Source organism: Gobio gobio (genome assembly GCF_949357685.1).
Source record: "Gobio gobio genome assembly, chromosome: 15".
NCBI classification, from domain to species: domain Eukaryota; kingdom Metazoa; phylum Chordata; class Actinopteri; order Cypriniformes; family Gobionidae; genus Gobio; species Gobio gobio.
The window spans coordinates 7,306,346-7,318,459 of NC_137108.1; the positions used below are offsets into that span (position 1 = coordinate 7,306,346).

Sequence of the window (12,114 nt, forward strand, 5' to 3'; positions counted from 1 at the left end):
AACAAACGTCATAACATTGTACAATGTGTGACACCCAGATAAAAATATCTATAAATTTGATTATATCATATTTGAAAGAAGTACTGATCTGAGAAGCGTTATATAATAATTAATGGCTAAACCCTCTGGTGCTGCTTGCGTGGCGGTCAAAAATTTCCAATTTTTTATCATTTTTATTTCAATGAAATTAATGACCTATATTTTAGTTTTATAATGTTTTTTGTTTAATAGTTTGCAATTTTAGGGGAAATTATATTTATGGGATGGTAATGATCCATGTATTACCTGTTCACTTTTTGAACATAGACCTGAAAATGAAAAATGAAATCTTGAATGCTTTGGCACATAACAGACTTGGTTTCTTTTTAAAGACAACACTTTGCAGATTATTGCTGAAGTGAAAAAAAGTTATACCCCCGGTTTCACAGACTAGGATTAAAGGGTTAGTTCACCCAAAAATGATTATTCTGTCATTAATTCCTCTCCCTCATGTTGTTCCAAATCCATAAGACCTTCGTTCATCTTCAGAACACAGTTGAAGATATTTTTGATGAAATCCAAGAGCTCTCTGACCCCTCCATAGACAGCAATTTAATTAACACTTTCATGGTCCAGAAAGGCGGTAAAGACATCGTTAAAATAGTCCATGTGACTCTGTTGGCGCAGTGTGAACAGTGCAGTGCTTCCAGAGCGCAAGCTTAACATTGGCCGATGCTGTTCACGTGAGCACCACGATGCGCACGAGTCGTTCTGCCGTAGAACTAGGAACAACTGCACTGTAGAGCCCTGCACATTTACATTTAGTCATTTAGCAGACACTTTTATCCAAAGCGACTTACAAATGAGGGAAATAGAAGCAGCTAGAGCAGTCTAAGGGCAACAATATCAACAATATGCAAGTGCTGTAACAATTCTCAGTTAATCTAGCACAGAACCGTTTTTTTAATTTATTTTTTTATAAATAAATTAGACAGACAGACAATGAATAGAATGATAAGTGCTATTCTCGATCGGTCAGGTGTTGCTGGAAAAGATATGTCTTTAGACGTTTTTTGAAAATGGCTACAGACTCGGCCGCACGAATTGAGATAGGCAGGTCATTCCACCAGGTGGGGGCGGTCCAGGAAAAGGTCCATGACAGCGATTTCATGCCTCTCTGGTATGGCACCACGAGGCGTCGTTCACTGGCAGAACGCAAGTTCCTGAAGGGTGTGTAAGTCTGAACGAGTGAGTTTAGGTATGTTGGTGCAGAGCCAGTGGATGTTTTGAAGGCGAGCACCAGTGCCTTGAATTTAATGCGAGCGGCTATTGGTAGCCAGTGCAGACTGATGAGGAGAGGCGTGACGTGTGCTCTCTTCGGCTCACCAAAGACCAACCTCGCCGCTGCATTCTGGATCAGTTGCAAGGGTTTGATAGTGCATGCCGGAAGGCCCGCTAGAAGAGCATTGCAGTAGTCCAGTCTGGAGAGAACAAGAACTTGGACCAGTAGTTGTGTGGCATGATCTGATAGGAAGGGTCTAATCTTCCTAATGTTGAATAGTGCAAATCTGCAGGACCGGGTTGTTGCAGTAATGTGGTCAGTGAATTTTAGCTGATCATCAATCACAACCCCAAGGTTCCTGGCTGTCCTGGATGGAGTTATGGTTGATGATCCTAGCTGAATGGGTGATGCAGTGCTGGTTTGGCTGAGACCACAAGCAGTTCTGTCTTTGCAAGGTTGAGTTGCAGGTGATGTTCCTTCATCCATGCTGAAATGTCTGTCAGGCAGGCAGCGAAACGAACACCAACCGATGGATCATCTGGTTGAAATGGGAAGTAGAGTTGAGTGTCGTCGGCATAGCAGTGATAGGAAAAGCCATGCTTCTGAATGACCGATCCCAATGATGACATGTAGATGGAGAAGAGAAGTGGTCCAAGCACTGAGCCCTGGGGAACGCCAGTGGCTAGATGATGTGACTTAGACACTTCACCACTCCATGACACCCTGAAGGACCTACCTGAGAGGTAAGACTTGAACCACTGGAGAGCGGTTCCTGAGATGCCAATCTTCATGAGAGTTGACAGGAGGATCTGGTGATTAACTGTGTCAAAAGCAGCAGACAAATCCAGTAAGATAAGTACTGTGGATTTGGAGGCTGCTCTTGCCTGTCTCAGTGCCTCCGTAACTGAGAGCAGGGCAGTCTCAGTTGAGTGGCCGCTTTTGAAACCGGATTGGTTGATGTCCAGGAGATTGTTCTGTTCAAGAAACGTAGAGAGCTGATTAGACACAGCCCTCTCAAGTGTCTTTGCAATGAAAGGTAGAAGGGATACCGGTCTGTAGTTTTCTAAAAGTGCTGGGTTTAGAGAGGGTTTCTTAAGCAGTGGGGTTACCCGAGCCAGCTTAAATGCTGTGGGGAAAGTCCCGGTGTGAAGAGAGGTGTTGACAATGTGAGTGAGTGCAGGAGTAACAGAAGAGGAAATGGCCTGAAGGAGGTGAGTGGGGATAGGATCAAGCGGACATGTAGTGGGATGACTGGAAAAGATGAGTTTGGAGACATCTGCTTCGGAGAGCAGAGAGAAGGAGGGGAGCGTGTGTGTGATGGTCGTTGAGATGTGTGTGTCGGTTTGTGGTGTGGAGAATTGGCTGCTGATGGAGGAGGTTTTGTTTGTGAAAAATGATGCAAAGTCATCAGCTGTAAGAGTTGACGAAGGAGGGGGGGGGGGGACAAAGGAGCGAAGAGAATGTTTTGAAAAGTGCACGAGAGTTGGAGCAGTTGTTGATTTTGTTGTGGTAGTATGTAGTTTTAGCAGTGGAGACATTAGCAGAGAAAGAAGCAAGAAGAGACTGATACAGGGTTAAATCCAGTAAGATAAGTACTGTGGATTTGGAGGCACGTTTTCTTAAACCCGCATCCGCCCGCTCAAACTGAATGTATGACCAGGTCCGCTCGCCCTATGTTTGTGTCCACTCCCGCGGATTTTATCTCACAGCTTGTGAAAAATGTACACATATACAAAATATTCGTTCAAGTTAACATCCAGAATAACAGATTTTAAACATGATTGCGTTTAAATAAGATTAAGTAATGCTAAACCAAAGCACCACACATGACAAAAACATTGGATAGAACTTAAACTGTGTGAAAATCTAAACAAGCTGTGTTCAAAATTTGAGGTTGATATCTCAAAAAAATAGCTTTCAGTTAGATTTTCTTTGGGCGCAGTACCAAAAGTTTCCACTAAATTCGCTTCCTATTCGTTTCAAATGCGCTATTTTTTTCATTTTCTTGACCTGCTCCTCAAAATATATTAGTTGTACTGACATTGTAATGCCATTATTTTGTCTCAAGATGTACACCAGTAATGTTTTTTTCTAAGGCACTTTTATAAAAGCTACTAAACCTCTTAACGCTGGCGGGACACGCTGGCACTCTTTTTTTGATCGCCTTTTTGTATCATATTTTAGTAATTGTCATAAATTAGGTATCATTCGAAAGCTTACGAACTCTAAATTCATCCTGTGAAACCCGTTTTGAAATTGGATGTTGCATTACCATGGAAATGGAACTTTAAATTCTTCTAGCGGGCTCCTCCCCTAGTGGACGGTGTCATGTTTCATATTACAACATTTATGTTAACTACTTTATAGTCAAAATCTTTTCTAATCTTGACAAAACACATATCGTTTGAAAGGTCCGAGTCTCAAGGTTCCATGTATATTGACCGTTTTGTGATGGAAGTGACATTTGGACAGAAATTTACAGGAAAATGCTTTAAAAAAAACAATCAATGGAATTTCAATGACACCCGGTGTCTATTTTTGGTACAGCGCCAAACAAAATCTCATGGGAACTTAAATTTTTGTGAAATCAACTTCAAATTTGGAACACATCTTGGTTTGATTTTATAGTAATTTTAGATTAAAACATTTTTGTAAAATATATATTTTATATAAAATAAAAAAATATTTAGTACAGTATTTTTTATTTACAGTAAATTTAAACTTCCATAACTTTTGCATACTTTCATATTTCATTTTGAATTGCTTTCACTTCAGCAATAATCTGCCATATAAGTTTAATTGTATTATTATGACAAATGCACAAAAATAGCCTACTCTCTACTCTAAAACTGTGAGAAAATCTAAACAGGATGTGTTCAAAATTTGAGGGTGATATTTTTTTATTAATTTTTTTTAATTTTCTTGACCTGCTCCTCAAAATATATTAGTTGGTCTAGTAGCCAACATAATAATTTTACAACAATAAACAACAAGTAGCTATCATGAAACCTGATGACATTCTTTATTTGCTGTATAAAAGGTCGATTGATATGTCCAGCACACAGCAGAAGTCCGTCCCTCTCTCTCCTTATCACTTCCTCTTTTCCACATGAAGATAATGACAACAGAGCCCAAGCCAGACTGACAGCTCAGCTCATGCCATGCAGCTTTACGGGATTTTCCCATTGAATTTGGGAGCGCTCTCCGTAAATCATGCCTTTCCACTCGCATTGCTCGTGTGTTTGGTGTTAGTGGTTAAATTACTGATTATGAAGAGGAGGGGGATGCGAAATATGGAGCCTTTTCCAGGACCACCTGCACACTGGCTCTTCGGACACGTTAAGGAGGTAAACTACAGCTATGAATGAATAACTATATCGCAGCAACTACACAGATATAAAACTTTGTTCTCTGTACATTAAAAAAAAACGTCATTTTAAAAACGTTTTTACATAAAGTTTATTCAATCAATGTTTTAAAAACTTTTACTCGGTTATACGAACGTTAAGGGATTGCATTCGATCATTTTTGCAAGCATGAGAACTAATGAATGTTCTCTGAATTCTCTGAGTAACAAAACAAAAAAAAGATTGTCCAACTAAAAATTAGTTGCTAACGTGTTGAGGACATTATTGAAGACCAGATAACTTTGAACGAACATTCTGTTACGAATGCAAGCCAAAGTTATGAAAACGTTCAGAGTTACGTTACATTAGCTGGGTAACGTTAGGCCTGTATAAACTAAACTTGAAGTCCAGTCATGGTTTTTTACCAGAAGTGTTTTTTTATGTTGGTTTCAAACATCTGTTGAATAACTTTTGTGAGTTTTATTCTCCTAAAAATTCAAAAATCATCATATTTTATATATCATTATTATTTAATTGGATTAAAAAACGTAAATGTTAGGTTTCAAGTTATCACGTGTTTTTGTTGGCAATTCATTAATACTACAAAATGTATGAATAAAAAAATCCTCCTTATCTCTGAGGGCAGTAACCTCATTGTCCATTCACTGCATCTAAACAATTACATTGTTATATTGTAAGGCAATAAACAGAAGAGCCTTGCATTGCACTCACATTCTTCAGCAGGAATTGAACGAATTCACGTGGAATTAATCACTTGAGTAATGTTGATTGAGTAACAGTTGCACAATTATTTTTGTATATTTATAGTTTCGCCAGGATGGGCACGATTTGGAAAAGATTATCAAGTGGAGTGAACAGTATCCATTTGCTTTTCCACTGTGGTTTGGCCCGTCATTGTCCATTTTGAATATCCACCACCCTTCATATGTGAAGACCATTCTCAACACAACAGGTGCTTATCTTTTTGACATTTCATAATTATTTTGTACACTAATTCTTTCTTAAACATTAATAACCATAAACATTGTTTTGCTTTATTGACAGAACCCAAAGATGACTATGCATATAAGTTTTTCATCCCTTGGTTAGGTATGTTTGCACAAAAGATCACACACAGATCTCACCACTGTTTCATGGTTTATTATTTGCCGTTTCTTCAATTATGGGCACCTTTGGATTTTTAGAAACTCCCTTAAAACACACATTTCACACCCTCACTAGTTATCTTTATCGACTAACAATATCCAACAGTCTTTACTCTTTACATGGACACCATGGGAGAATTCAGTTTTTATTGGTTTTGTCATAAACAAATGTAATGTCAAGCATCACAAGTCATCATTCATTCTGTGGCAGAAATGACATTTTATTAGTGAAAATAGCAGTATTTGTGTTAATAGTTGTGAGATGCTGTTTATACTGAGTGCAAATAGTGTCAGATAGGACTACTATTTGCTTGTTGGTGTATTGTAGTATATGGGCCATTCTAAAGAATTGGTGCAAACCCACAATCAAAAAACACATTTAAAAAGCATTTAAGCATTCAAATCTTAGATGTTAACTAAGATCCTTCTATTATCTATTGAATCCCACAATAAGGTTAACATTCGTATAAAAACATATACAGAATATCTGTAAGCTTAATATTTATAAAATCATAATTTATTAGTTACTTTCAATTTGGAGGTGGCTGTTCCGAACCCTAACCCCTAAATTTCAACTTAAATGTTGAAATAATTTTAGCTTTTTTTTTTCCATTGTTGTTTTTAAAAATATCCAGGGCTCCAGACTGTGACCAAATGGTTGCATTTTGCGACAAAAATTTTAGAGTGTGCGACTGAATTTTAAATCCAGTTGCACATGTGCGACCAGTAAATTTGCCTGCTGTCATACTTGAGAAATTAAAAAAATACACTTACTATTTATAATTGATAGACGTTATATCTGGCAAATTCGATCTTTGCCAGCCGTTTCTATATGAGATAATATTAAACCATTTGTCCGTGATACATTTTTGCTATTCGCAATCCAGAAGAGAGAGAAAGCGAGCGAGCTACAGCGAACACAACACCACAGTCAGCTTAAAGGCGGCATGAAATCAAATTTTACAATTCGTATTTTTATATTAATATATTGTAGTGTTTACTATAACTGATTTATCTGTGCACTTCATTATTTTTAAAAAATTCATTTACCCTTATAATCTTTAATCAAATATGTTAAAGGTCCCGTTTTTCGTGTTTTTTTGAAGCTTTGATTGTGTTTACAGTGTGCAATATAACATGTGTTCATGTTTTGCGTGTAAAAAAACACAGTATTTTTCACACAATTTACTTATCTGTATACTGCTGTTTTCACTGTCCTCAAAACGGCTTGAAAGATTTCCCTGTTCTATGAAGTCCCTCCTTCAGAAATACGTAACGAGTTCTGATTGTGCCAGCGGTTCCCGTGTTGTGATTCGACAGCAGCTTAGCGCACGCAGAGCGCACCTTACCGGAAAGGTCACGCCTCTCACCATAACAGGATGCATGCGCTCAATGATCTCTAAGTACAGCGTCCCTGGGAAAGCCAAACAAAGGTGACTTGACTCCGGGATGAAAATAACAGCGTCTCGACGACATGGCAACAAACAAACTATACGAACGCAACCGAACGCAACACTTCCTATTCTCCACGCGGGAGCAACAAGACCACGCCCCCTTTTTCACACGTTCTTGTGGGCGGAGGTTAGTCGACATACTCCTCTACTGACGTAATTAAAGCAGGAAATACCAGGATGTAGTCCTAACCAGCCGTTCACTGTAGGCTTTGAAAGGGAACTTCTGTTAAATAAAATATCTCGCTTGGCATTGAACTTTGAGCTTTATAATTTTACAGGTATTATAAATGCTCTAACAGCAACATTACACACTAACTAAAGTTTGAAAAATGGGATCACGAAGAACAGGACCTTTAACTTTCCCTCCCCCATCGAAACGACCTCTCTTCTCTCCAGGTCATGTGCTATGGCGCGAGGGCGGGGTTATCGCCCCGTCTCGTTTCTGCACCTCCTCTCAGAAACATGTCACTGATCGTGGTTAGGTGCAATTTTGTCAGTATACACAATACCTTCTTCAAGAAGGACTTGATGCAAAAAGAGAGAAATATATGAGAAATAAAAGCTTTTTTTAATGTAAAAATTACTCAATATAGTCGGACGAACAGCTTATCGTGACGACTCGCACTGAGGAATGCAGCGTGTGAGCGCGTTTACGGCGCGCCCCCCTTATAAGGGAGAGCTGAGAAAAAAGCTTTACAGAAATAAAGCCATAAAAGGCTCAAAATAAGTAAAATCTGTAGCATAAACCAGCGAAAAGTGAGGAAATATGCTCAGTAACATTATGTAGAAAAGATTTAGAGAGAAAATTCATTTATTTAAGAGATAGATCGAGTTTTTCTCTACAACTGAGTGCAAACTTCAAATCTGCCTCCATTTTGTTTGCAACGCCCAACTTCCAACGATCCAATCAATTCACGAAGGACGAAATCAAGCCTCGCCCTACATTTTTTCTAATTTCAGAAGCCGTTTCACTCGGATATACGTCACAATAAGGAGAAAAAGACGATCTCAACTTCCGTTTCATGCCGACTTTAATGAGTGACGATGGCCAAGAGAACTACACACAAGTTTAGTCTGCTTAAACTTTAGGGATGTGCTGTGATAATAATCTAATTTTATTTTCGATTTCGGCTTCCAAGAATTATAAAAAGATGATATGAGGTCAAACTATTGATGATATGAGGTAAAACTATTCCTAGCCGTGTTCCGTCGAGCTCTTCCTTCCCTTCACAGCCTTGCGCCGTCATTTCTCCCTAAACCTAAACTTAACGTCAGAATCAGTGATTGTTGTAAACTGCAGTCTCTACTGTTGCTAAACTGCGGGATGTGTTTGATAATAAAGAGCTATTAAAAGCACAATAATCCGCGCAAGAGACGCTGTTTCCAACTTCAAGGCGGCTAGTGTGTGCTGCGAAATGGACCGACTTGCACTTTATATTTTAGGCTTCGTGTGCGCGTCTAAACCATCAAATAAACAACAAAATGACCGGATTGGAGAGTAGTTAATTTAACAGTTTATATCTTAAAGGGGCGTAAATAGTTTGGAGAAATAGGAGAATATGATATTATTAGTTCTGCATTCGGGGCAGCGTCTAATAAACCTGCAGACGACTGAGCCATTAATTACAAAAAAAACAAAAGGCAAATAGAAAATATTCACATCTATTGAATTAATAACTTTAGCTTTTATAAGCATTAATCTATCGATTTGTACAGTGAAAACTATGCAGTGTTATTTTAGATGTCATTACTTTATTAGATTTCTTTGTAGGTTTGTTCTTTCTAAGTCATATTAATGTTAGCAGACCTTCCGAATGCCTGCACACTGGTCCATTTACAAATAGATGTTTTATAATTGTGTTCAAACATTGCTGTTTCTTTTGCTATAGATATTTAACTTTTCCAATTAGAAAGCCATGTTAATTATGTTCTTAATTATGTTTTTTTTTTTCATAAAAAAAAAAAATACAATATAATAAAAAGAACCGATAAGAATACCGTTAAAGTACCGGATCGATAAGCAGTATCTGTAAGAGTAGTAATACAGTTAAAACCTTAACGATACCCATCCCTATTAGTAATACAGTGGAAATTAGTAGATTTGGTTAGCATGTTGATTTACGGTGTGCGCCCCTAAATATTCTGGTTGTGCCCCTAAAATTTTCAGTTGGGGGCCACTGTGCTCCTAGTGTAAAAAGTTAGTCTGGAGCCCTGGTTTGTTGTCAAACTCAAAAATGTGAGTGTGTGTTTGTGTGTTTTATATTTCGTTGTGTTGTGCACTACTGGGCCACCGTAATTTAGAGAAAAAATTGTGCCAAAATTACAAAAATCTTTGGAATTTGGAAGATATTATTCAGAAATTATTATAGTTATGTTTTTAACTATGCTGTATAGCTGTATTTAGCGACATTTGTTTTCAAACTCAAAAATGTAAGTGTGTGTTTGTTTACTGTTGCTAACCTACAGCAGAGTTCTCTCTTCGTGGTGACATCATCGTGGAGATTTCGCTCTGTCTAAACTGCAGTTCTGACTCGGCTCTGCTGTTTGTGTGTTAGGAGTGAACAGATCCAAAGATACTTTCGTGACTTTCTGCAGATATTTGTGACGAATATTGAATTCGATGCTCATAATGGCGCTGATTGTCAGTGTGTTTGGGCAACTGTGTGAGCGTTTTGCTCACTTCTTGCACAGAAGGGTGACACCTCGGTGTGCAGCGCAAGACTTGGAGAAACTTCCAGATTCTCCATCAATGAAGGCCTTCGACCTCTCAGCCAATGACAGGAAGAGACACCGCAAGGTTCCTGAGAGGGGCCAGCACGGAGAGAGAGAGGAGGAACAAGAGCTGAAGATCAGTAAGGGAGGCAGTCTTAAAGAGGAGAGAGAGACACTCCGTCTTCAACAGATAAAGAAGAAGAAGAATGGACGTGTGCATAAGAGGAAAAGAAAGATGCAGAGTCTAGGAAAGTTGCTGGAGGGAGGAAGTGAGCATGGAGAAAGATCACAGATCACAGAGCCAGCGCCACTTCTTGTGGAGGTCAAACCTCTGCATGCTCCAGTCGGATCTTCAGTCTTGAAGCCCATAGTGGGAAAGCTCCCAGTGCTTCCCAGTGTCTCCGGACGCCTCGCTCTACCAGCCTCTCGCTTCAACCCCCTGCCTCCAGTGACCAAACCACCCGTGCGTCTCCAGAAACCATCTGAGGTTGAGGTATCCCGTCTTCATGCGGATCCTCCCAGACTGTTGGTGGTTCCTCCACGTCCCACTCCAGCTCCTGATGAGCTGTTTTCCCTCCGCCCATCCCGAGTGTCTCCTCCTGCAACCCATGAAGTCGTTGCTCTGCGACGTCCTCTCAGCCGGAAGCCTCAGCCGTTCTCCTCTTCCCCGTTTGAGCCTCCGCGGCTCTTCCTGGTGGACATAGAGGATGAGGAGACGGAGTACGTGGAGTTCACCGGGAAGACCTACCGGGCCGCCGACTTACTCAAGCCGGAACGCTCCCAAACGCCGGAGGCTGAACAGAAAACCGAGAAAGCAAAAATGAAAGTTGCTTGGTTGGAGGAGGTCAGCGAGGCGCAGGAGGAAGGGTGGAGGAGTGAAGTAGAGGAGATCCAGAGATTTGAGGAAGAGGATCCCAGAGAAATGGGAGACTCCGGGGCCGAACAAGGCCATACCTCTCCTGTCCAAGAAGGGTGCAAAAGAAGATGGGCAGTTCTGCTCACCTGGAGACAGGCCAAGAAAAAGGAGAAGGAGTGATGAGAAAAAGAGTGAGGGAGATGCTGAAGCAACTACTGCTCTCTTCATCTTTAAACTCCTGCTCATTTCTTTGAGCAAATAAAAAAAACTATGCAAACTAACACCTTGAAAGATCCATGGCTCATTTGTAATATTTCATATGATAAGTTAAATATGAACTGTATAATTTCTAATATCACCTGACTAGAACAGCATATCATATCAATCTCAGTCTTGGTTTGAGGGGTTTAATGTGTCCTCTGGGTCTGTGGTCAGTGCTGCGGTCTCTTATCCTAACAGAATCTCAGGCCAGTTGTTCAAAACATTTAATCTGGGTCAGAATGATCTGGATTTGGAAATCCCATGTTTTGCTAGACAGGATCAGGTAATCCATCTTACTTTTGTGCGGGTTTTTCAAAGCAAAATTGAATTGGATCACCCTGATCCAGATACACACCAAATCTGGATTACTAGTGCTCTACGGAGCCCCTAAAGAACTTTTGACTGGTTCATTTCTTATAATTGATAAGAAGTAAAAAGTCTTATAAGTGATAAAAAAACACTTTAAATGTAATGAGTAAATAGAGGATATGCACGTGACATCACCATTGGCCGGACGGTGAGACTGAGTGGCAGCATTGGCTTACACACGAAAGCAGCGAAGCGTGGATTTGCAGTTATCATTTTGTACCAATATGTTGAATTTTGGCTTAAACCCATACCATATATATTGTATTGACAACTCATCAGTTAAATTGATGTTTTTTAACAAGCACTGACAAAAATTATACAAGTTTGAGAGCTGGACGGTATGACGATATATATAGTCTCCCCTATTAACTCCATTCATGCAGCAGCTCTTTTGCCACTCAGTCCGGCTGAGGGTGTGTGTTCCAGCAGGAAAGGACGTCAATGCAAACCCTCTATACACACAGGGCTTATATAATCGATCTATACACAGGGCTTATATAATCGATCGATACACAGGGCTTATATAATCGATACACAGGGCTTATATAATCGATCTATACACAGGGCTTATATAATCGATCTATACACAGGGCTTATATAATCGATCGATACACAGGGCTTATATAATCGATACACAGGGCTTATATAATCGATCTATACACAGGGCTTATATAATCGATCTATACAC

General features: G+C 39.6%; 1 protein-coding gene across 1 annotated transcript in view; it reads left to right on the forward strand.

Moving 5' to 3' along the window:
• The first annotated feature begins 4,324 nt into the window (after nucleotides 1–4,324).
• Nucleotides 4,325–12,114, forward strand: part of cyp4t8 (cytochrome P450, family 4, subfamily T, polypeptide 8) — a 41,858-nt gene continuing 34,068 nt past the window's right edge. Inside the window, exons 1-3 of the mRNA XM_079836164.1 lie at nucleotides 4,325–4,608; nucleotides 5,437–5,581; nucleotides 5,674–5,718. Of these exons, the coding sequence (XP_079692290.1) occupies nucleotides 4,423–4,608; nucleotides 5,437–5,581; nucleotides 5,674–5,718 (376 nt within the window). The 5' untranslated portion in view covers nucleotides 4,325–4,422. The remainder of the gene's footprint in view (nucleotides 4,609–5,436; nucleotides 5,582–5,673; nucleotides 5,719–12,114) is intronic.